This window comes from Oncorhynchus tshawytscha, linkage group LG07, assembly GCF_018296145.1.
Source record: "Oncorhynchus tshawytscha isolate Ot180627B linkage group LG07, Otsh_v2.0, whole genome shotgun sequence".
NCBI classification, from domain to species: Eukaryota; Metazoa; Chordata; class Actinopteri; order Salmoniformes; family Salmonidae; genus Oncorhynchus; species Oncorhynchus tshawytscha.
In genome coordinates this window covers 75,168,677-75,196,169 of record NC_056435.1, presented here as the reverse complement: position 1 = coordinate 75,196,169, position 27,493 = coordinate 75,168,677, and the positions used below count along the sequence as shown (strand labels likewise).

The following is a 27,493-nucleotide window of genomic DNA, read 5'->3' as shown; positions in this document are numbered from 1 at the left end:
GCTGATCCTCAACACTGGGGCCCCACAAGGGTGCGTTCTGAGCCCTCTCCTGTACTCCCTGTTCATCCACGACTGCGTGGCCACGCACGCCACCAACTCAATCATCAAGTTTGCGGACGACACAACAGTGGTAGGCTTGATTACCAACAACGACGAGACGGCCTACAGGGAGGAGGTGAGGGCCCTCGGAGTGTGGTGTCAGGAAAATAACCTCACACTCAACGTCAACAAAACTAAGGAGATGATTGTGGACTTCAGGAAACAGCAGAGGGAACACCCCCCTATCCACATCGATGGAACAGTAGTGGAGAGGGTAGCAAGTTTTAGGTTCCTCGGCATACACATCACAGACAAACTGAATTGGTCTACCCACTCAGACAGCATCGTGAAGAAGGCGCAACAGCGCCTCTTCAACCTCAGCAGGCTGAAGAAATTTGGCTTGTCACCAAAAGCACTCACAAACTTCTACAGATGCACAATCGAGAGCATCCTGGCGGGCTGTATCACCGTCTGGTACGGCAACTGCTCCGCCCACAAGGCTCTCCAGAGGGTAGTGAGGTCTGCACAACGCATCACCGGGGGCAAACTACCTGCCCTCCAGGACTCCTACACCACCCGATGTTACAGGAAGGCCATAAAGATCATCAAGGACAACAACCACCTGAGCCACTGCCTGTTCACCCCGCTATCATCCAGAAGGCGAGGTCAGTACAGGTGCATCAAAGCTGGGACCGAGAGACTGAAAAACAGCTTCTATCTCAAGGCCATCAGACTGTTAAACAGCCACCACTAACATTGAGTGGCTGCTGCCAACACACTGACTCAACTCCAGCCACTTTAATAATGGGAATTGATGGGAAATGATGTAAAATATATCACTAGCCACTTTAAACAATGCTACCTAATATAATGTTTACATACCCTACATTATTCATCTCATATGTATACGTATATACTGTACTCTATATCATCTACTGCATCTTTATGTAATACATGTATCACTAGCCACTTTAACTATGCCACTTTGTTTACATACTCATCTCATATGTATATACTGTACTCGATACCATCTACTGTATCTTGCCTATGCTGCTCTGTACCATCACTCATTCATATATCTTTATGTACATATTCTTTATCCCCTTACACTTGTGTGTATAAGACAGTAGTTTTGGAATCGTTAGTTAGATTACTTGTTGGTTATTACTGCATTGTCGGAACTAAAAGCACAAGCATTTCACTACACTCGCATTAACATCTGCTAACCATGTGTATGTGACAAATACAATTTGATTTGATTTGATTTTCAAGTGAAAGGTCATGTACTGTCTTTCTCAGGTACTGCCTTCACTGACCAGCCAGTCTTGGTTGAAAATGCTTTCCTGCATGCCGTTCCAAAGGACTTGAGTTGCCCTCACATACGTCCTTGCAGTTGCATGAGAGTCGCACAATTGTCACAGCAGTCATGTTTGAGTGATATTTGTTGGCGATGGCTAAAGAGCTATAACAGTTTCACCCGCCTGCAGCTGGTGCTGTTTGACACATGACTCATCTTTCAAGGCTGTGATTATGTGGAGTTTTATGTGCCTGAGTTTCACTGAGTTTGTTTTCCAGTCTGTCCTCTGTCTGATCCTGCTGGATGCGCAGAAAAATCCTGTTGCATGGCAAAATAACAATCTTAAATATGACAGTCCTTGCGGTGTCAGGTCCCTTTGACTCCATCTGTGAGCAACCATGAAAACGTGTCTACAGGGTCAGACGACACCTTCTTCACTGCGAGAAGCATGCCCTGACAACACTAGCTGGATATAGAGAGATCGACAGCCCTGACAACACACAGCCCTGACAACACTAGCTGGACAGAGAGAGATCGACAGCCCTGACAACACACAGCCCTGACAACACTAGCTGGACAGAGAGAGATCGACAGCCCTGACAACACACAGCCCTGACAACACTAGCTGGATATAGAGAGATCGACAGCCCTGACAACACACAGCCCTGACAACACTAGCTGACAACGTTCTTCCTGTTGCTGTCTGAAACGTTATATAGCAGTATGTTTTATGGGTTGTGACGTGTACACTGTGTCAGAGCGTTAACAACTGCTACAGCCCAGCCTTTTACCAATTATCTCCATCCACACTGTGTCAGAGCGTTAACAACTGCTACAGCCCAGCCTTTTACCAATTATCTCCATCCACACTGTGTCAGAGCGTTAACAACTGCTACAACCCAGCCTTTTACCAATTATCTCCATCCACACTGTGTCAGAGCGTTAACAACTGCTACAGCCCAGCCTTTTACCAACTCTTTGAACCAACACTGGGGGGAAAGCTCAAACATTTTCTGCTTTGAAAGATGTGCAAAGTTTATGATGTGCAAAGTACACTTTGTTACTTATTTCATCCAGAAAAGGCAACTATAAGTTAATTTACAATAAAGTAATACAATTGTCTGAATATTGATGTTTCCACAACTGGATTACTTATATAAGATATATGGAATTGTTTTAAGAAGGTCATACCAATAATCATTTTGCTATTTGATTTAGATTTTAAAGATCTCTTGAAGTATCAAAAAAAACTATACATAAAAAATGTTTGATAAAATAAATGTTTGGGCTTTGCAAACACATTGAATGACTGATTCACGACATGGAACAACAGATAGACCCACCAAAACATCTACCGGAAGTTTGTTTCTGAAGTGTCTGTGCCATATCTGAGAGATAAAAGAAAAATCAGGAAACATATATATATATTTTTTACGTGTATTTAACCGCGTATTTTAGGCAGTAAACAGTCTCCATACACTGTATACTTCCATTCATTTTTTTCAACTGGTACCTGGGGACCTTCAGACGAGTCTTGTGAGGCCTGTGGGAACAAAAATGGACAACACCATCGTCTTTTCATAGAGAGGTTTTAATAGTCTGGCCAAAACCATTCAGACGCTACAGACGATTTTGTGAGAAAAGCGATTTTCAGGATGTCTCATGGTCTGAATGCTCTAGCAAGTGCGACATCGGCGGTTGCGGTGGTTTGAGACACATCCAATTTTTATTTTATTTTTAAAATTCTAATTCGATTTCTGTGGGGGAGCGGACATCGGCCTTAGGCTAAATGATTTCCTTGCAGTGTGTTTATGACATACATTCTTCCACAACAATAATATTATTATTTTACCTTTGTTTAACTAGGCAAGTCAGTTAAGAACACATTTTTATTTACAATGACAGCCCAGGAACAGTGGGTTAACTGGTCCAGGAACAGTGGGTTAACTGGTCTAGGAACAGTGGGTTAACTGCCTTGTTCAGGGGTAGAACAACATATTTGTACCTTGTCAGACTCAGGGATTTGAACTTGCAACCTTTCAGTTACTAGTCCAACATGCTAACCACTTGGCTACCGTGCCGCCCCAGGGTAGCCTAGACTACATATCGCAAGTCTTTTGAAGTATTAAGTAGTAAGTAACAGATGAGACAATACCTACAGTATTAATCAACACAGCAGGTAACTGTCCTCATGTATACACAGTCATGTTTGTAAAAGCCCCAAGTTGTCCCTCATCATCATCACTCAAGTGTTCATCTCCATCATCATCATCCATAAAAAATCTCAGCCATGATAGACAGTGGGGCTATAGCATGTCTCACGTCAGTAATGGGCAGAGCAGAAAACATGTATTCAGATAAGTTAAGGGAATTGCTGAGAATGTTGTTGGTGATTTTGTCAAGGTTACCCTCATTGGCTGATGTGAAATAATCAGAGACAATGCCATGATCACATGTGTGCTCCATCTCTCTTCCGACGCCGACAGAGATGGCCGCCTCGCTTCGCGTTCCTAGGAAACTATGCAGTTTTTTGTTTTTTTTACATGTTATTTCTTACATTGGTACCCCAGGTCATCTTAGGTTTCATTACATACAGTCGAGAAGAACTACTGAATATAAGAGCAGCGTCAACTCACCATCAGTACGACCAGGAATATGACTTTCGCGAAGCGGATCCTGTGTTCTGCCTTTCACCCAGGACAACGGAATGGATCCCAGCCGGCGACCCAAAAAAACAACTTCATAAAAGAGGGAAACGTAGCGGTCTTCTGGTCAGACTCCGGAGACGGGCACATCGTGCACCACTCCCCAGTATACTTCTCGCCAATGTCCAGTCTCTTGACAACAAGGTTGATGAAATCCGAGCAAGGGTAGCATTCCAGAGGGACATCAGAGACTGTAACGTTCTTTGCTTCACGGAAACATGGCTCACTGGAGAGACGCTATCGGAGTCGGTGCAGCCAGCTGGTTTCTCCACGCATCGCGCCGACAGAAACAAACATCTTTCTGGTAAGAAGAGGGGCAGGGGCGTATGCCTTATGGCTAACGAGATGTGGTGTGGTCACAAATGCATACAGGAACTCAAGTCCTTCTGTTCACCTGATTTAGAATTCCTCACAATCAAATGTCGACCGCATTATCTACCAAGGGAATTCTCTTCGATTATAATCACAGCCGTATATATTCCCCCCCAAGCAGACACATCGATGGCTCTGAACAAACTTTATTTGACTCTTTGCAAACTGGAATCCATACATCCATCCTGTTCAACGCTGGTCCGACCAATCTGATTCCACACTCCAAGACTGCTTCCATGACGTGGACTGGGATATGTTTCGTACTGCGTCAGACAACAAAATTGACGAATACGCTGATTCGGTGTGCGAGTTCATTAGAACGTGCGTTGAACATGTCGTTCCCATAGCAATGATTAAAACATTCCCAAACCAGAAACCGTGGATTGATGGCAGCATTCGCGTGAAACTGAAAGCGCGAACCACTGCTTTTAATCAGGGCAAGGTGACCGGTATCATGACCGAATACAAACAGTGTAGCTATTCCCTCCGCAAGGCAATCAAACAAGCTAAGCGTCAGTATAGAGACAAAGTAGAATCTCAATTCAACGGCTCAGACACAAGAGGTATGTGGCAGGATCTACAGTCAATCACGGATTACAAAAAGAAAACCAGCCCCGTCACGGACCAGGATGTCTTGCTCCCAGGCAGACTAAATCACTTTTTTTGCCCGCTTTGAGGACAATACAGTGCCACTGACACGGCCTGCAACCAAAACATGCGACCTCTCCTTCACTGCAGCCGAGGTGAGTAAAACATTTAAAGGTGTTAACCCTCGCAAGGCTGCAGGCCCAGACGACATCCCCAGCCGCGCCCTCAGAGCATGCGCAGACCAGCTGGCTGGTGTGTTTACGGACATATTCAATCAATCCCTATCCCAGTCTGCTGTTCCCACATGCTTCAAGAGGGCCACCATTGTTCCTGTTCCCAAGAAAGCTAAGGTAACTGAGCTAAAAGACTACCGCCCCGTAGCACTCACTTCCGTCATTGAGAAGTGCTTTGAGAGACTAGTCAAGGACCATATCACCTCCACCCTACCTGACACCCTAGACCCACTCCAATTTGCTTACCGCCCAAATAGGTCCACAGACGATGCAATCTCAACCACACTGCAGACTGCCCTAACCCATCTGGACAAGAGGAATACCTATGTGAGAATGCTGTTCATCGACTACAGCTCGGCATTTAACACCATAGTACCCTCCAAGCTCGTCATCAAGCTCGAGACCCTGGGTCCCGACCCCGCCCTGTGCAACTGGGTACTGGACTTCCTGACGGGCCGCCCCCAGGTGGTGAGGGTAGGCAACAACATCTCCACCCCGCTGATCCTCAACACTGGGGCCCCACAAGGGTGCGTTCTGAGCCCTCTCCTGTACTCCCTGTTCACCCACGACTGCGTGGCCACGCACGCCACCAACTCAATCATCAAGTTTACGGACGACACAACAGTGGTAGGCTTGATTACCAACAACGACGAGACGGCCTACAGGGAGGAGGTGAGGGCCCTCGGAGTGTGGTGTCAGGAAAATAACCTCACACTCAACGTCAACAAAACTAAGGAGATGATTGTGGACTTCAGGAAACAGCAGAGGGAACCCCCTACCCACATCGATGGAACAGTAGTGGAGAGGGTAGCAAGTTTTAAGTTCCTCGGCATACACATCACAGACAAACTGAATTGGTCTACCCACTCAGACAGCATCGTGAAGAAGGCGCAACAGCGCCTCTTCAACCTCAGCAGGCTGAAGAAATTTGGCTTGTCACCAAAAGCACTCACAAACTTCTACAGATGCACAATCGAGAGCATCCTGGCGGGCTGTATCACCGTCTGGTACGGCAACTGCTCCGCCCACAAGGCTCTCCAGAGGGTAGTGAGGTCTGCACAACGCATCACCGGGGGCAAACTACCTGCCCTCCAGGACTCCTACACCACCCGATGTTACAGGAAGGCCATAAAGATCATCAAGGACAACAACCACCTGAGCCACTGCCTGTTCACCCCGCTATCATCCAGAAGGCGAGGTCAGTACAGGTGCATCAAAGCTGGGACCGAGAGACTGAAAAACAGCTTCTATCTCAAGGCCATCAGACTGTTAAACAGCCACCACTAACATTGAGTGGCTGCTGCCAACACACTGACTCAACTCCAGCCACTTTAATAATGGGAATTGATGGGAAATGATGTAAAATATATCACTAGCCACTTTAAACAATGCTACCTAATATAATGTTTACATACCCTACATTATTCATCTCATATGTATACGTATATACTGTACTCTATATCATCTACTGCATCTTTATGTAATACATGTATCACTAGCCACTTTAACTATGCCACTTTGTTTACATACTCATCTCATATGTATATACTGTACTCGATACCATCTACTGTATCTTGCCTATGCTGCTCTGTACCATCACTCATTCATATATCTTTATGTACATATTCTTCATCCCCTTACACTTGTGTGTATAAGACAGTAGTTTTGGAATCGTTAGTTAGATTACTTGTTGGTTATTACTGCATTGTCGGAACTAAAAGCACAAGCATTTCACTACACTCGCATTAACATCTGCTAACCATGTGTATGTGACAAATACAATTTGATTTGATTTGATTTTCAAGTGAAAGGTCATGTACTGTCTTTCTCAGGTACTGCCTTCACTGACCAGCCAGTCTTGGTTGAAAATGCTTTCCTGCATGCCGTTCCAAAGGACTTGAGTTGCCCTCACATACGTCCTTGCAGTTGCATGAGAGTCGCACAATTGTCACAGCAGTCATGTTTGAGTGATATTTGTTGGCGATGGCTAAAGAGCTGTAACAGTTTCACCCGCCTGCAGCTGGTGCTGTTTGACACATGACTCATCTTTCAAGGCTGTGATTATGTGGTGTTTTATGTGCCTGAGAGTCACTGAGTTTGTTTTCCAGTCTGTCCTCTGTCTGATCCTGCTGGATGCGCAGAAAAATCCTGTTGCATGGCAAAATAACAATCTTAAATATGACAGTCCTTGCGGTGTCAGGTCCCTTTGACTCCATCTGTGAGCAACCATGAAAACGTGTCTACAGGGTCAGACGACACCTTCTTCACTGCCAGTCTGATGTTGACCCCGTCAGGACAGTTCTCCACCTCAACACATTGCTGCATGCCCAGTGTTCTCCACCTCAACACATTGCTGCATGCCCAGTGTTCTCCACCTCAACACATTGCTGCATGCTCAGTGTTCTCCACCTCAACACATTGCTGCATGCCCAGTGTTCTCCACCTCAACACATTGCTGCATGCCCAGTGTTCTCCACCTCAACACATTGCTTCATGCCCAGGTGCATCATTAAGATCTGCCTTGTAGGCTTGGAAGCTGTAGCTGTGATGGCCCCCCTTGGCAGCAGCTAATGGGGATCCATAAAAAATACAAATACAAGAACTCTACCTGGTAGGAGAGACCGCAGTTCACCAACCATTCCACACCACTTAAATACGGGAACTGGACCTGGTAGGAGAGACCGCAGCTCACCAACCATTCCACACCACTTAAATACGGGAACTGGACCTGGTAGGAGAGACCGCAGCTCACCAACCATTCCACACCACTTAAATACAGGAACTGGACCTGGTAGGAGAGACCGCAGATCACCAACCATTCTACACAGGAGGTAGATCAACTTTAATATAGCAGATAGGTTCCATCAATGTAATTGTCTGCATCACTTCCAATCCCCCACATATATTTTTTTTAAATATGTATATGTATACAGTATAAGTCAAAAGTTTGAACAACTGGAGTTTCTCTTTATTTTTACTATTTTCTAACTTGTAGAATAATGGTGAAGACATCAACACTATGAAATAACACATGGAATCATGTAGTACAGTAGCCACCCTTTGCCTTGATGACAGCTTTGCACACTCCTGGCATTCTCTCAACCAGCTTCATGAGATAGTCACCTGGAATGCATTTAAATTAACATGTGTACCTTGTTAAAAGTACATTTGTAGAATTTCTTTCCTTCTTAATGCATTTGAGCCAATCAGTTGTGTTGTAACAAGGTAGAGGTGGTATACAGAAGATAGCCCTATTTGGTAAAATACCAAGTCCATATTATGGCACATATTATATGCACGCCCAATTTTTCAGTTTTTGATTTGTTAAAAAAGTTTGAAATATCCAATAAATGTCGTTCCACTTCATGATTGTGTCCCACTTGTTGTTGATTCTTCACAAAAAAATACAGTTTTATATCTTTATGTTTGAAGCCTGAAATGTGGCAAAAGGTCGCAAAGTTCAAGGGGGCCGAATACTTTCGCAAGGCACTGTATATATAGGAGAGACCTTAGACATATATATATAAATATTGTTTTAATTGAACCTTTATTTAACTAGGCAAGTCAGTTAAGAACAAATTCTTATTTACAATAACGGCCTACCAAAAGGAACAGTGGGTTAACTGCCTGTTCAGGGGCAGAACGACAGATTTGGCCTAGAAACAGTGGGTTAACTGCCTGTTCAGGGGCAGAACGACAGATTTGTACCTTGTCAGCACAGGGTTTGAACTTGCAACCTTCCAGTTACTAGTCCAAGGCTCTAACCACTAGGCTACCCTGCCACCCCTATATATATATATATATACGTAGGAGACATCTTAATCAGATGAAAAAGTTCCTAAACAGAATGATTCCTTTTGGCCCAGATCTGAAAAAGTAGAGCTCAACAAGTACACCTGAAGCCCTGTTTATACCTGCCGTTAAGGCGCGTCCTCCATCCTGATCATGTCCTGATCTTGAGCTGATCTTGTCTGTTTACACTTAAAAGATCTGATCACATTACATTGCATCTTTTCATCCTCTCCACGAAAAATGTGGTCACAATCAGAAAGAGGACAAGATCAGGACAAAGGCTCCATGTTAGAACCAGTTATGAACAGGGCTAGAGAGAGCAGTAGAAGGTTCCTGATTCCGTTTAGGTCATGAACGTAAAACTATAAGAAGCCAGACAGCACTGTCCAAAAGACTGATGGGATTCCCAACCCACTGGGCATACCATGTCATTTCAACGTGGAGATTTAGGTAATATTTTGTTGATATCAATGAGATTCCAACCAATTTTGATTAAAATTGACGAGAATACAAACGTCTTTTCACCCACAGTCAAAAGTTTGTTGAATTCCCAATGTGATATCACTACGCTTTCAACCCTCTACTGTATGAGCACAACCAAGTTCCAATGTAAAATCAATGTTACCTTCGTTTGTGAGAGCCTAAACGTTATTACTGTATTCTTTAACATTTATTTATATAACTTTAAAATGCAGTTTAAATACAGTTTGATTTGATTTAGTCCTACTATTTAACTGTGATGTTTGATTGAGATAAAGATGTGTTATTCACCTGTAGATTCCATTTGAAATCAACCAGAGCTAGAAACCCCCTGGGCCTATATGTACTGTCTATGTTCAGTTGAACCCTGGGTTAAATTGAAGCAACACTTGTTGATGACTTCCCTAATGCTGTATAGGCCTAAATAGCATCAATGATGATATATGAGTGATAAAGTATGGATGCATTTCATTTGCTCTGTTAAAACCTCTAGAAGGACTTTGAACCTATTAAATGGATGTATTTTCCACATAGATTCTACATCACAATACGAGGACAAATTATGTTGAAACAACATTAAATTGACCAGTTTATGCCCAGTGGAAATACTTTAATGATGGATTTAACATGGTTCAATGTTGGGGTTAAAATATTACATTTCATGCATCTCTGTCTAGAAAATAATGTACCAGGAAATTAAGAAAATGTGAAAATACTCAAATACAACATCCACATTAAAGGGTATGTCGTCTGTGTGTATTCTAACCATGAACATTTAACATTGAGATGAATCAGGCTAATCCAGAATATATTGTGGGTTACAACCTGAGTTACGACCTTCTCACATTCCCAGAATACCATGTGTCTGAGAGGCAGAGGGTTTGTGTTAAGGGGATGTGGGGAGATCTACCAGGAGGCATAGCAGGGGGGGTCTTAATGTTACACTCACCATGAGTATACAGCTTCCTTCGTGGTTTTTATTTTCCACTTTGAACTTTGCCCCAGAGCAGTTTAAATAAAACAGCCTTGTGGACCAGGTGAGTGTTATCAGGGTTCTGCAGGTGATGGCGAGTTGGATACTTAGTTGTGAGGAGTTGAAAAGGCCAGTTAGGTGGATGGAAAACAACATGGCAAGTAGAACACACAGACATTTTAACAGTGTAACCCAATGCCCTAACTCAGTGGTTTTCAAACCTCTCCTCTGGGAACTCCAGACGTTTCATCATTTATGTTATAACACTGAACAATCTCACCTGGTTCATCACGCCTTGATGATTAGTTGACGAGTTGAATCAGGTGTGCTAGCTGTGGAATCATTGGGAGTCCCCGAGGACATGTTGGAGAAACACTGGGCTAGGGAAATGGCTGGGGGTCCCTGGTGAGAGGTTGGAGAAACACAGGGTTAGGGAAATGGCTGGGGGTCCCTGGTGAGAGGTTGGAGAAACACTGCCCTAATTTATGGCCATCTTAACCTTCCACCAACTAACCCTAACCTTCCAGCAACCTAACCTAACCTTCCAGCAACCAAACCAAACCAAACCAAACATTCCCCCAACCTAACCCCTTCCCTGACCTAGGTGGGAACGACCTGCTCTTTAAATACACCATATGGCTCTAATGAAGACCAGACTGGGCACACACAACTCCCTCCCACACACACGTGACCACACACACACACACACACACACACACACACACACACACACACGTGTCTGTCCAGGACCCCCAGGGATAACGCAGATAACACATCTAGTGAAGAGATAGTGGGGATTTTGTGTACAACCTTTGCCCTGCCCTAATGCCCTTAACAGTGTCATGTATCAGACCTCTCTAATGGAATGTTTCTAGTAGAACAAAGAACAGCGCACAGCTGAAACTGAACCGTTGTCATCCACGGTACTGCCCCCCAGGTGCTTGAACACATACAGACAGTAGATACAGTCCAGTTTAGCCACAATACCAACAGCCCAGTGGTGGGCACAGAGCTCTTTGCTTTTATACTGGAATTCAATTGTGGAATAGCCTCCCATTAGCCGATTATCTGTCCCAGTACAACAAATGTTTTCAGAGGGCAGGTTAGAGCCTGTCTGTGGGAAAACCTGTGCAGGGCATGACTCAATAGGATACTTTTAGGTTTTAATTGTTTAGGACCAGAGTACCTTCTTCTATATGTTTGGGGAGTCTCCCACATGCCTATTGGTGAACACCAAACGTGTTTGCTTATAATTTTCTCAAAAAAGCAATGGCTTTTTTTCTGGCCACTTTTCTGTAAAGCCTAGCTGATTATCATGGTATTTTTATGTTTGTTGTTTGATTCATCATGCATTTACTTGTACTCTTATTAAATCCTGTTTTAAAAATCAATCAATCAGATATTCGATGTAAATCAGATCTCGGACTGTAATGGATTACTGTACAACTACTCATCAGCAGAGAATATCTGGGAGGAAGGTGATAGTCTACGGGCTCTATTCAATACCAATCATGTTCCCCCATTAGCAGAGACTGCATTAAAGGTAATGTTCCGCCATTAGCAGAGACTGCATTAAAGGTAATGTTCCGCCATTAGCAGAGACTGCATTAAAGGTAATGTTCCGCCATTAGCAGAGACTGCATTAAAGGTAATGTTCCGCCATTAGCAGAGACTGCATTAAAGGTAATGTTCCGCCATTAGCAGAGACTGCATTAAAGGTAATGTTCCCCGTTAGCAGAGACTGCATTAAAGGTTATGTTCCCCGTTAGCAGAGACTGCATTAAAGGTAATGTTCCCCGTTAGCAGAGACTGCATTAAAGGTAATGTTCCCCGTTAGCAGAGACTGCATTAAAGGTAATGTTCCCCGTTAGCAGAGACTGCATTAAAGGTAATGTTCCGCCATTAGCAGAGACTGCATTAAAGGTAATGTTCCCCCGTTAGCAGAGACTGCATTAAAGATAATGTTCCCCCGTTAGCAGAGACTGCATTAAAGGTAATGTTCCCCCATTAGCAGAGACTGCTTTCACGGTAAACTCTTCATGTCTAGAAATGAATCATGGAAATGACCTGTTCTGTCATGAAATCTGTAATGCTTCATCATACAGACTGAATAAAGCACTAAGTGTATATTTAGCTAAAGACAATAATATGTATTTAAATTATGTCACAGCCTACATTTGTGAGGCGTTTGAAACAAACAGAATAGGTCTAACTGAAAACATGTATTCTTCAATAAACATTATTTTCTTTAAATATAAATGATTGGCATTTCTCTTTCTACTCTTCTTAGTGAAGAATGTGATCTATATTTTGAATGTTTCAAAATATTAATTGATGTGACTATTTAATCTTAGGTATTTTCACTTAACCTGGTGATGTGAATCACTCTCCCCAGCCATCATCATCATCATCATCCCATAACAGCTTACACATGAAAATACATTTGATCATATAGTCATTGCATTTTTTATATCAATAATTGTATTTTTTTAATCAATAATTGAATTTATATATATCAATAATTCCAACTTTTGATAGAAATAAGGAAATGTTTGGTATTAAAAAATTCATGGATAAAACACATTTTTATATAGAAAAATACCGTCCATTTTTTTTATATCAAATGTTTTAATGATAGTTTAAAAGTTCATTTTCTCATACCTAAATAATGTTGTTGACTCCTATACTCATAGTTGTGGCCAGAGCATAATAAATTGGAGAACAACACTTAAAAAAAAAACACCTCAAACTTGTATCTCTAAACATACCTTGCTATTTCTTCATTGAGGATGATGTCATCCTGAGGAGAATGAGCTGGCCAATTAGTGGTCTGCTCGCATTGGTATACCCACAGACCATTATGTTGTTGCGGTACAGCCACACCATTCCAACACAGAAAAGTTGCTTTCTAACATACTTCATTAAATTTTGGGGGGAAGGAAAACTATTTCACTTATATTGTAATTAATTATAGGTCATATTTCATAGAAATCTTGGAGACACCTGGACAGTTACTTTAAAGGTCGACTTTGAGCATAAAACGCCAAAATAGAGGGTTTAAATTGTATAACAAATCAATGCACCCTCATACCAGGTCTTTTAATGTTTAAATGTTTACAGCTTCAGCCTAAAAACAAATCCTGTGAAATGAGGTCAACAGACACTGGATGAGTTACTGGCTAGCTCAGCTAACGAACTAGCTACTTCTGTTGTGGCGCACATGACCGGAATATATATTCTTAAATAATAATCGTGGGGGGGTCGGGGGGGTGTTCAATCAACCTGTTCTGAATATTGTGTCCCCATCGTCCCCTGTGGCAATTTCAACTGTGGTTCTGTGTGTGTGTGTGTGCGTGTGTGCGTGCGTGTGCGCGTGTGTGCGTGTGTGTGTGTGTGTGTATGTCTGTGAGTGTTCAGGTATCACCACTGCTCAATGCAGCTATAAAGAGACCGCTGTGCAGACAGGAATATCAGTTCTCCTTTACTTCTGCATCACTGAAAGTAGAGGAGAGACCACTGCACTGCGCTCTAAAGCCTACTGGACATCTTTGAACGGATTTTTAGCAGACAGCAACAATGCGGGTCTCTGCAGGAACATAGCAGTCTGGAACCCAGCAGGATTCCCAACATTCTACTCACTATGGGATTCTATGTAGTCTGATCTTTATTTTTTACTTTTGAATATTTTATTCATAATTTTTTTTGTGTGCTCTTTTTGTTCCTGTTTTTTTTTATATCTGATGTGGTATGGCTAATGTTTCTCTGATGGATCTGGGAGTTCTACTTTTAATTGGACTAGCAGCTGTCTTTGCAAATGGTAAGTTTGAAGAATGATCTGTTTCATCTGAGTTGTGTTATTAAACTGTTGTCTCTGCTGGAGAGACAGGACACTGAGAGATTAAATAGTTGTGAGTTATTAAACTGTTGTCTCTGCTGGAGAGACAGGACACTGAGAGAATAAATAGTTGTGAGTTATTAAACTGTTGTCTCTGCTGGAGAGACAGGACACTGAGAGATTAAATAGTTGTGAGTTATTAAACTGTTGTCTCTGCTGGAGAGACAGGACACTGAGAGATTAAATAGTTGTGAGTTATTAAAGTGTTGTCTCTGCTGGAGAGACAGGACACTGAGAGATTAAATAGTTGTGTGTTATTAAACTGTTGTTTCTGCTGGAGAGACAGGACACTGAGAGATTAAATAGTTGTGAGTTATTAAACTGTTGTCTCTGCTGGAGAGACAGGGCACTGAGAGATTAAATAGTTGTGAGTTATTAAACTGTTGTCTCTGCTGGAGAGACAGGACACTGAGAGAATAAATAGTTGTGAGTTATTAAACTGTTGTCTCTGCTGGAGAGACAGGACACTGAGAGAATAAATAGTTGTGAGTTATTAAACTGTTGTCTCTGCTGGAGAGACAGGACACTGAGAGATTAAATAGTTGTGAGTTATTAAACTGTTGTCTCTGCTGGAGAGACAGGACACTGAGAGAATAAATAGTTGTGAGTTATTAAACTGTTGTCTCTGCTGGAGAGACAGGACACTGAGAGAATAAATAGTTGTGAGTTATTAAACTGTTGTCTCTGCTGGAGAGACAGGACACTGAGAGAATAAATAGTTGTGAGTTATTAAACTGTTGTCTCTGCTGGAGAGACAGGACACTGAGAGAATAAAAACTCCTGAGTTGTGTGTTCTTATCCTCTACAGGATCCGAGGACATAAACATATCTGATATGTTATACATATCAGAAAGCTTAAATTCTTATTAATCTAACTGCACTGTCCAATTTACAGTAGCTATTACAGTGAAAGAATACCATGCTATTGTTTGAGGAGAGTACACAGTTATGAACTTGAAAATGTATTAATAAACTAATTAGGCACATTTGGGCAGTCTTGATACAACATTTTGAACTGAAATGCAATGGTTCATTGAATCAGTCTAAAAATGTGCACATCCACTGCTGCCATCTACTGTCCAAAATCTAAATTGCGCCTAGGCTGGGATAATACATTATGGCCTTTCTCTTGCATTTCAAGATGATAGGACGAAAAAATACCAACATGTTTTTTTCTTTGTAATGTAATGTAATGTAATGTGTTATATTCTCCTACATTCCTTTCACATTTCCACAAACTTCAAAGTGTTTCCTTTCAAATGGTATCAATAATATACATATCCTTGCTTCAGGGCCTGAGCTACATGCAGTTAGATTTGGGTATTTGATTTTAGGTGAAAATTTAAAAACAAGGGTAATTCTACTTTTGATTCTGTTGGAAAGACAGGACACCGAAATAATAAAAACTCCTGAGTTATTAAACTGTTGTGTCTGCTGGAGAGACAGGACACTGAGAGATTAAATAGTTGTGAGTTATTAAAGTGTTGTCTCTGCTGGAGAGACAGGACACTGAGAGAATAAATAGTTGTGAGTTATTAAAGTGTTGTCTCTGCTGGAGAGACAGGACACTGAGAGATTAAATAGTTGTGAGTTATTAAACTGTTGTCTCTGCTGGAGAGACAGGACACTGAGAGAATAAATAGTTTTGTGTTATTAAACTGTTGTCTCTGCTGGAGAGACAGGACACTGAGAGAATAAATAGTTTTGTGTTATTAAACTGTTGTCTCTGCTGGAGAGACAGGACACTGAGAGAATAAATAGTTTTGTGTTATTAAACTGTTGTCCCTGCTGGAGAGACAGGACACTGAGAGATTAAATATCGGTAGTCTACATTCGATGTAAACTGAACTTTTACTTTTATTAGTCTACTTCAATAAAAAAAACATTTTTTAAATGTATCTTCCTGTCAAGAATTATCAGAACATGAATGTCCACGGATATGTTCCTTCAAAGAAGTAGCAGTAATGTTCATGTATGTATAAGATTTCATGAATGTGTATTTAATCTATCAGTGTCAGTGCTTCAAGTTGAAACATGTTTAAAGTTTTTCTTCAAGATTATTTATTTTATATTGAATATTAATTTTGAATATTCATTTAAATGAGGAGCATTCATTAACGATTTTTTTTTTTTTAATGATTTTGAAGGTTGGGGGTTTGGGTACGTTTACTTAGTGACTCTGCAGTGCCCTTTGAGACCACAGTGCATGCTGTGAAATATTTTTGGGTTACTTAAAAGCCTAGTGTGAAACCTAGTAAATCAACTACAGGTCTATTCTTCCCAGACACTTCCTCCCCTTTCCTCAATTAGCCTGGGGATGCTGTTAAGAAATCCGTTGTAACCCGCATACAGGGGTGGGATAGACGTTCTTGGAATACCTTCAGCGATCACTGCATATTTAGTCATTTGTATTTTAATACTGGGGGAGTCAGGACACTTCATTGAATGTAGATACAGTATATATATATATACAAACATTATGTGGACACCCCTTTAAATTAGTGGATTCGGCTATTTCAGCCACACCCGTTGCTGACAGGTGTATAAAATCTATCACACAGTCATGCAATCTCCATAGACAAACATTATATATATATATATATATATATATATATAGCATTGGCAGTAGAATGGCCTTACTGGAGAGCTCAGTGACTTTCAAGGTGGCACCGTCATAGGATGCCACCTTTCCAACTAGCCAGTTTGTCAAATGTCTGCCCTGCCAGAGCTGCCCCAGTCAACTGTGAGTTGTGTTCTTGTGAAAGTGGAATGTCTAGGAGCAACAACGGCTCAGCTGCTAAGTGGTAGGCCGCACAACCTTACAGAATGGGACCGGAGAGTGCTGAAGTGCATAGCGCGTAAAAATCATCTGTCCTCGGTTGCAACGGTTGAATCACTCTTCACCATCTGGCAGTCCGACGGACGAATCTGGGTTTGGTGGATGTCAGGAGAATGCTACCTGCCCCAATGCATAGTGACAGTATTGTAAAGTTTGTTGGAGGAGGAATAATGGTCTGGGGCTGTTTTTCATGGTTCGGGCTAGACCCCTTAGTTCCATTGAAGGGACATATTAACGCTACAGCATACAATGACATTCTAGAGGATTTTGTGCTTCCAACTTTGTGGAAACAGTTTGGGGAAGGCCCTTGCCTGTTTCAGCACGACAATGCCCCAATGCAAAGCAAAGTCCATACAGAAATGGTTTGTTGAGATCGGTGTGGAAGAACTTGACTGACCTGCACAAAGCCCTCACCTCAACCCCCATCGAACAACTTTGGGATGAATTGCAACTCTGACTGTGAGCCAGGCCTATGTGAGCCAGGCCTATGTGAGCCAGTGCCCGACCTCACTAATGCTCTTGTGGCATATCCCCTCAGCAATGTTCCAACATCTAGTGGAAAGCCTTCCCTGAAGAGTGGAGACTGTTATAGCAGCAAGGGGGGGGCAACTCCAAAGGAACGTCCATGATTTTGGAATGAGATGTTCGACGAGCAGGTGTCCACATACTTTTGGTCACGTAGTGTAGATATTGTATCAAAATGTTGTCTTTTCTATTTTCCAAGGTTGTAAAAAATACTGTCACTTTTTACCCTCTATTAATATTAATATTTGTGACCGATCGGCTGAAATCGGTCCTGTCTGTTTCTGTCTCTGTCCTGCTCCTGACTGAAGGAATTTCATCGGTCTTGTCTGTTTCTGTCTCTGTCCTGCTCCTGACTGAAGGAATTTCATCGGTCTTGTCTGTTTCTGTCTCTGTCCTGCTCCTGACTGAAGGAATTTCATCGGTCTTGTCTGTTTCTGTCTCTGTCCTGCTCCTGACTGAAGGAATTTCATCGGTCTTGTCTGTTTCTGTCTCTGTCCTGCTCCTGACTGAAGGAATTTCATCGGTCTTGTCTGTTTCTGTCTCTGTCCTGCTCCTGACTGAAGGAATTTCATCGGTCTGGTCTGTTTCTGTCTCTGTCCTGCTCCTGACTGAAGGAATTTCATCGGTCTTGTCTGTTTCTGTCTCTGTCCTGCTCCTGACTGAAGGAATTTCATCGGTCTTGTCTGTTTCTGTCTCTGTCCTGCTCCTGACTGAAGGAATTTCATCGGTCTTGTCTGTTTCTGTCTCTGTCCTGCTCCTGACTGAAGGAATTTCATCGGTCTGGTCTGTTTCTGTCTCTGTCCTGCTCCTGACTGAAGGAATTTCATCGGTCTTGTCTGTTTCTGTCTCTGTCCTGCTCCTGACTGAAGGAATTTCATCGGTCTTGTCTGTTTCTGTCTCTGTCCTGCTCCTGACTGAAGGAATTTCATCGGTCTGGTCTGTTTCTGTCTCTGTCCTGCTCCTGACTGAAGGAATTTCATCGGTCTTGTCTGTTTCTGTCTCTGTCCTGCTCCTGACTGAAGGAATTTCATCGGTCTGGTCTGTTTCTGTCTCTGTCCTGCTCCTGACTGAAGGAATTTCATCGGTCTGGTCTGTTTCTGTCTCTGTCCTGCTCCTGACTGAAGGAATTTCATCGGTCTTGTCTGTTTCTGTCTCTGTCCTGCTCCTGACTGAAGGAATTTCATCGGTCTTGTCTGTTTCTGTCTCTGTCCTGCTCCTGACTGAAGGAATTTCATCGGTCTGGTCTGTTTCTGTCTCTGTCCTGCTCCTGACTGAAGGAATTTCATCGGTCTGGTCTGTTTCTGTCTCTGTCCTGCTCCTGACTGAAGGAATTTCATCGGTCTTGTCTGTTTCTGTCTCTGTCCTGCTCCTGACTGAAGGAATTTCATCGGTCTTGTCTGTTTCTGTCTCTGTCCTGCTCCTGACTGAAGGAATTTCATTTCTCAACGCAGTGAAAAGCTGTCTTTCTTTATACAAGCATGAAGTCCATCAGCCCCATCTCCAATCAGTCACCCACTGTCATTTCCTGCTCCAGATGGATGGACGGGCTGCATCTAAATAGCACATTATTCCCTAGGGGCCCTAGTCAAACACAGTGCACTATGTAGGGAATAGGGTGCCATTTGTGACCGACCGCCTCAATTCTTATTCTTATCTCAAGTCTTATGTAGATGCATTTGAAATTGTGTTTTTTCCATTCGATAAAAATGATATATAATACACTGCATTTGAGGAACCACATGAAAGTAAATTATCATTCTGCTATGAAAGTCAATAAAGTTGTAAACTCACTTTTGAGAAAATGGCCCTTGAATGTTTTGGTACACCTGCTGGAGAGCTCTTCTTTGTCTACACCCATTCGTTCACACCCTCTTAAGCTTAGCCCCACCCATCTCTTTAAGGATTCACATGTGAGGCCATATAGTAAACACAGTGAGTGGTTTAGTAAACAACCAAAGATTTCAAGACTAAAAATGGTAAAAGTAGTAACCTACAATAAGGAAAAACTCCAGGTAAAAATAAACTTTATCTAGTCCTTGGCCTATATCCTTATCTGACTTTGGTGCAGGTCATGTTGTTGTTCACATTACTGTGCTAAACAGAGTGAGTAGTGTAGTAAAGATTAAGACTAAAAGTGCCTACAATAAGGAAAAATTCAGGTAAACAAAGTGTCCAGATTAAAAATATTTGATTAATATTAGATGACGCTGACCCAGACACACTTGATGGGTCATGTGAAAGAAATGCTATAACTCCCAACCACATTTAGCTAAGTGGATGGATCTCTACAGAAGGTGTAAATGGTACAGCCAAATGGTTACATGCATAGTAGCAATATCAGAAATATAGTCAATATAAATTCTATAATATACACTATGTACAAGAACAATATCAATAACAATATCAGTGACAGACGAGGTAGTTATATGTAATCAGTGGCTGAGCAGCAGGATATAAAAAATAGTAGCAGCAACGTGTGGAGTGTGTGTTAGGAGAGAATCATGTGAATAGAGGCACAGCAGATAGTGTTGATGACTGGTGTGTCCAAACCTATCCAAACCTAATCTATATTCTGAGAGCCTGTTTCTGTCCTGCCCTTGCCTTTGTTGGTGCAGGGCATGTGATGTCCATAGCCTCTTCGTCACAAAACTCCCTGATCTGCTCAAGAACATAAGTTTGTCCAGGGCAGGTGGTTCTTTGTAAGGCAAACCATCTAGAGGAGGAAGGACGTCAGTGTTCCGCAGCAGCTGAAACCTGGTCCCGACTGAGTCTGAACGCTCCCTGGAGACAACAACACCAGGCTCTAGAGCATCGAAGCTGTAAAACAGGAAATAACCAACATAATTTCTCCTCCAAAGTTTAGATAAGAAGAACGACCTCATACAATGTAATGAACATGATGTCCACCTGAAGTGCTGGTACTGCTTGATCTGTGGCAGCAGCCTGAAGTACGGAGTCAGGTGTTGTTGCCAGCCGTAGCTTTCCACCGTATCATCCTCCAGTCCAACCAGCTGTGGGATGTTGACCCCCGTCTCTGTGCTGTCCTACACAACACCAGCGATCTCAGACAAAGTGTTCACTCTGGTCTTTCTGAAGAGCTGCTTGATGAGGCCGAAGCACCAGTCGGGGGCAAACTTGGTGTAGCCTGTAATCAGGAAGTGAAGGTCCAAACTGTGGTGGAGCTTGTGCATGGTCCGCCAGGCACAATACCAGAGCACAAATGTGTTCTTGTTTTGGCCACTGCAGTCCACACGTGTTTCCCTTCATACAATGAAGTAGTTGGTGTGGTATTTCTTCACAGCAGAAAACCAACTCCATAGTTGGTGAAGAAATGGTGCCTTCAAGTATTTCTTCACAGCAGACACCAAACAAGCCACACTTCGGAAGTTTACATACACCTTAGCCAAATACATTAAACCTTTTCACAATTCCTGACGTATAATCCTAGTAATAAATCCCTGTCTTATTTCAGTTAGGATCACCTCTTTATTTTAAGAATGTGAAATGTCTGAATAATAGTAGAGAGAATGATTTATTTCAGCTTTTATTTCTTTCATCACATTCCCAGTGGGTCAGAAGTTTACATACACTCAATTAGTATTTGGTAGCATTGCCTTTCAATTGTTTAACTTAGGTCAAACGTTTTGGGTAGCCTTCCACAAGCTTCCCACAATAATAATCCCAAGAATGAACCAGACTTGTGGAGGTCTACAATTATTTTTCTGAGATCTTGGCTGATTTCTTTTGATTTTCCCATGATGTCAAGAAAAGAGGCACTGAGTTTGAAGGTAGGCCATGAAATACATCCACAGGTACACCTCCAATTGACTCAAATTATGTCAATTAGCCTATCAGAAGCTTCTAAAACCATGACATCATTTTCTGGAATTTTCCATGCTGTTTAAATGCACAGTCAACTTAGTGTATGTGAACTTCTGACCCACTGGAATTGTGATACAGTGAATTATAAGTGAAATAATCTGTCTGTAAAAAAAATTGTTGGATAAAATACTTGTGTCATGCAAAAGTAGATGTCCTAACAGACTTACCGAAAACTATAGTTTGTTAACAAGACATTTGTGGAGTGGTTGAAAAACAAGTTTTAATGACTCCAACCTAAGTGTATGTAAACTTCCGACTTCAAGTGTAGATGGGACCTGGCTGTATAGGGTCAGAAGGATAGCGCACCTGCAAACAGCAAAATAACATCAAGATAAGTTAATGAAAAGAAAATGTACCGTAAAACATATCATTTTTTAATTCATCATTATCAGGTAAGTTTCAATTACCTACAAATGTGCAGAGCAGCAGCACACACAAACACCATGTTGTAAACTGGAGGTTAATATGATATAACACACAGCCTGACTACACATCCCTCTGGAAAACACAGAAATAATGTGAGATCAATAAAAGTAGTGCCAATCATGTTGGAGGTCAACTAAATGATGAAAACGTGTTGTTTATGTTTTACATACCAAGTGTTGTCATCGATTCCTTGTAGAGACGCCACACTGTTGCTTTTGTCACATGAGATGGCAGCAGCTTTCCACCAAAGTGTTGGTGTCCTGGGTGGCGTCCTGGTAACACTATGGCATTATCCTCTGCGTAGTTGTTGATGAAGTTCACCACTCGCTGCAAGTCCTCGTGCTTCAGGTGTAACCTGTGCTCGGGCCAGCTCTCTTTCTGATGGGAGACATTAGACCATTCTCCCTGTATAACTGGTGAGGAGAGTCAGGTGTGTTCTACAGGTCTTTCTGATGGGAGACATTAGACCATTCTCCTTGTATGACTGGTGAGGAGAGACAGGTGTGTTCTACAGGTCTTTCTGATGGGAGACATTAGACCATTCTCCTTGTATGACTGGTGGAGGAGAGACAGGTGTGTTCAACTGATGCTGAAAGACAAATTCCAGATATTTAGGCAGATATTTAGGCATTATTATACAGTAGATAGCCGTAATCACTGTCAGACACACCTGGCTAATCTGGTGAAGTGGAGTCTTTTGTTTAGACATGCTAGCTAAACAATGAATCATAATCCTATTCGATGGAGTACTAGCAATACAAACAGATTGTCATAGCTAGCTAAAGTTAACCAAATAGGTTCATTGTTAGCTAGTTAGCTAGTTAGCATTAGACTATAACTAGCAATGCGAAATGGCATTACTACACACAGATCATAAACGTAATGTTAGCTAGCGAGCCAGCCATCTAACGTCAGCTCGCTAGCTTGGTAGCTAACAGTAAGCTTTAAAACCTCTTAAGGATCGGACCCATTTTTTAAATTTCCACCTAAAATGGCTCATACCCAAATCTGACTGCATGTAGCTCAGGACCTGAAGCAAGGATATGCATATTATTGATACCATTAGAAAGGAAACACTTTGAAGTTTGTGGAAATGTGAAATGAATGTAGGAGAATATAATACAATAGATCTGGTAAGAGATAATACCAACAAAAAAACAACAACAAAAATGATCTTCATCATCTGAATGTCATACATGATGGATAATTAGCTTCCCTACAGAAAATACACTAACCTTCACACATCTAGATAGTTGGGTGGGTTGGGTGTGGAGCCAGAAACAGCAAGGGTTCAAACTGTAGAACCCAGTTCTTACATTTGAATATAAAAATGTATTTTATCAAACAAAACTATGCTCAATTTTATCTCTGAGACCCTCAGGATGACAAATCAGAGCCAGATTACTGAATGTAAGTACATTATTTACCTTCAGAGGGGAATGTATCAAACCAGTTGCTGTGATATTAGTGTTTTGTTGTTGTGCACTATCCTCACACAACAGCATGGTGTTTGTTCACTGTAATAACTACTGTAAATTGGACACCGCAGTTAGATGAACAACAATTTAAGCGTTCTGCCCATATAAGACATGTCTTAGTCCTGGGAAGATGGCTGTTACTTACAACGTCATTCTAGTCACATTAGCGCAGGTTAGCATCAACCGTCCCGGTACAAAGACACCGATCCCATAGAGGTTATTAAACTTGCGATGAAAAAAACTTTCTCACCATATTAGAAACGTATTATATCTGAAACAGTAGCTGGACTCTTACCCATACACATGGATGAAAGCTTCATGGCAGACTGCAACCCCTTTCCTTAAATAATGTTATCCAGAGCGTTGGTGACTGTAACTGTGCTCCTGGCAACAATTTAACTATGCTTTTTCTGCCGACGTTTACTGACACCGGCCATATTAAACGGGTGTTGAGCGTTCGTAAATGAATCAGTTATTCTACACTCTGGTACACTCAGACTAGAGTGGTCTGAAACAGTTGGTTGCAGTGATGTTCTATTGAAATGGAGACTTGCATTGTGGAGTCTTTTGTTTTACTACGCAATTATGTTTTTTTTAAAGACACGTTAGATAGGATTACAGCTCAAATAGACAGAAGCAGGCTACATGGCAGACCAATCCAAACTCATCTCTCGGCATGTCCAGCCCACTCATAATGTCAGCCAATCATGGGTATCGTTAACTTAACCAACTAGGCTCCTAATTTAACAATTTTATTCGTATTTACAGATTGCGTACAAGTTTGTCATTAAAACACATGACAAAGCACATGTTCGAGAAGGAATTTCTGCCCCCCAAAACATTTATTTTTTCATTTACGTTCTCCTGTGAAGTAGTGAACGAGACATACGCCTAGTTTCCTGAAACGGGACACATTTTAACACCATCACAAAGTGCTTTTACATTACAATATAAAATACATTTTATTTCAAAAAGAAATGTATACAACATGTCGTTAATTGTATTCATCATTAACTCTTCCTATGTCCATGTAGGTTCTTCGGCCCCCAGTAAAGATGTTGTCGAGAGGGAAGAGTTGGAGACCACTGAGATGAACTTGGTCTCCAGATCAACCACAGTGGGTGGGGCCAGCAGTGTGGGTGTGGCCAGCGCTGTAGGTGTGGCCAGCGCTGTAGGTGGGGCCAGCAGCAATGGGTCCCAGAACATCACTGAGGCGCGGCGTAGAGACAAGCGCTGCACGTGTTACAGCTACAGAGACAAGGAGTGTGTCTACTACTGTCACCTGGACATCATCTGGATCAACACACCAGAGTGAGTAGTGACAGGCCTAACCCTGACCTCCACTAACCCTGACCTCCACTAACCCTGGCCTCCACTAACCCTGACCTCCACTAACCCTGACCTCCACTAACCCTGACCTCCACTAACCCTGACCTCCACTAACCCTGACCTCCACTAACCCCAACCCTGACCTCCACTAACCCTGACCTCCACTAACCCTGACCTCCACTAACCCTGACCTCCACTAACCCTGACCTCCACTAACCCCAACCCTGACCTCCACTAACCCTGACCTCCACTAACCCCAACCCTGACCTCCACTAACCCTGACCTCCACTAACCCTGACCTCCACTAACCCTGACCTCCACTAACCCCAACCCTGACCTCCACTAACCCTGACCTCCACTAACCCTGACCTCCACTAACCCTGACCTCCACTAACCCTGACCTCCACTAACCCTGACCTCCACTAACCCTGACCTCCACTAACCCCAACCCTGACCTCCACTAACCCTGACCTCCACTAACCCTGACCTCCACTAACCCTGACCTCCACTAACCCTGACCTCCACTAACCCTGACCTCCCAACCCCAACCCTGACCTCCACTAACCCTGACCTCCACTAACCCTGACCTCCACTAACCCTGACCTCCACTAACCCTGACCTCCACTAACCCCAACCCTGACCTCCACTAACCCTGACCTCCACTAACCCCCCCTGAACCCTGACCTCCACTAACCCTGACCTCCACTAACCCTGACCTCCACTAACCCTGACCTCCACTAACCCTGACCTCCACTAACCCTGACCTCCACTAACCCCAACCCTGACCTCCACTAACCCTGACCTCCACTAACCCTGACCTCCACTAACCCCAACCCTGACCTCCACTAACCCTGACCTCCACTAACCCCAACCCTGACCTCCACTAACCCTGACCTCCACTAACCCTGACCTCCACTAACCCTGACCTCCACTAACCCCAACCCTGACCTCCACTAACCCTGACCTCCACTAACCCCAACCCTGACCTCCACTAACCCTGACCTCCACTAACCCTGACCTCCACTAACCCTGACCTCCACTAACCCTGACCTCCACTAACCCCAACCCTGACCTCCACTAACCCTGAACTCCACTAACCCCAACCCTGACCTCCACTAACCCTGACCTCCACTAACCCTAACCCTGACCTCCACTAACCCTGACCTCCACTAACCCTGACCTCCACTAACCCTAACCCTGACCTCCACTAACCCTGACCTCCACTAACCCTGACCTCCACTAACCCTGACCTCCACTAACCCTGACCTCCACTAACCCTGACCCTGACCTCCACTAACCCTGACCTCCACTAACCCCAACCCTGACCTCCACTAACCCTGACCTCCACTAACCCTGACCTCCACTAACCCTGACCTCCACTAACCCTGACCTCCACTAACCCCAACCCTGACCTCCACTAACCCTGACCTCCACTAACCTCAACCCTAACCTCCACTAACCCTGACCTCCACTAACCCTGACCTCCACTAACCCCAACCCTAACCCCAACCCTAACCCCAACCCTGACCTCCACTAACCCTGACCTTCACTAACCCCAACCCTGACCTCTACTAACCCCAACCCTGACCTCTACAAACCCCAACCCTGACCTCCACTAACCCCAACCCTGACCTTCACTAACCCCAACCCTGACCTCCACTAACCCCTGCCCTGACCTCCACTAACCCCAACCCTGACCTCCACTAACCCCAACCCTAACCCCAACCCTGACCTCTACTAACCCCAACCCTGATCTCCACTATCTCTGACCTCCACTAACCCCAACCCCAACACTAACCCCAACCCTGACCTCCACTAACCCCAACCCTGACCTTCACTAACTCCAACCTTGACCTTCACTAATCCCAACTCGGACCTTCACTAACCCCAACTCCAACCCTAACCCTAACCCCAACCCTGACCTCCACTAACCCATCCACTAACCCCAACCCTAACCCCAACCCTGACTTCTACTAACCCCAACCCTGATCTCCACTAACTCTGACCTCCACTAACCCAACCCCAACCCTAACCCCAACCCTGACTTCTACTAACCCCAACTCTGATCTCCACTAACTCTGACCTCCACTAACCCAACCCCAACCCTAACCCCAACCCTGACCTCCACTAACCCCAACCCTAACCTCCACTAACCCCAACCCTGACCTTCACTAACCCCAACCCTGACCTCCACTAACCCCAACCCTGACCTTCACTAATCCCAACCCTGACCTTCACTAACCCCAACTCTAACCCCAACCCTAACTCCAACCCTGACCTCCACTAACCCCAACCCTGACCTTCACTAATCCCAACCCTGACCTCCACTAACCCCAACTCTAACCCCAACCCTAACTCCAACCCTGACCTTCACTAACCCCAACCATGACCCCCACTAACCCCAACCCTGACCTTCACTAACCCCAACCCTGACCTTCACTAACCCCAACCCTGACCTTCACTAATCCCAACTCTGAACTCCACTAACCCCAACCCCAACCCTAACCCCAACCCTGACCTTCACTAACCCCAACCATGACCCCCACTAACCCCAAACCTGACCTCCACTAACCCCTACCCTGACCTTCACTAACCCCAACCATGACCCCCACTAACCCAAACCCTGACCTTCACTAATCC

General features: G+C 43.4%; 1 protein-coding gene across 1 annotated transcript in view; it reads left to right on the top strand.

The window, feature by feature from the left end:
- Positions 1-13,992: 13,992 nt before the first annotated feature.
- Positions 13,993-27,493, top strand: part of LOC121846743 — a 58,076-nt gene continuing 44,575 nt past the window's right edge. Inside the window, exons 1-2 of the mRNA XM_042323739.1 lie at positions 13,993-14,296; positions 24,559-24,835. Coding sequence (XP_042179673.1) covers positions 14,227-14,296; positions 24,559-24,835 — 347 coding nt within the window. The 5' untranslated portion in view covers positions 13,993-14,226. The remainder of the gene's footprint in view (positions 14,297-24,558; positions 24,836-27,493) is intronic.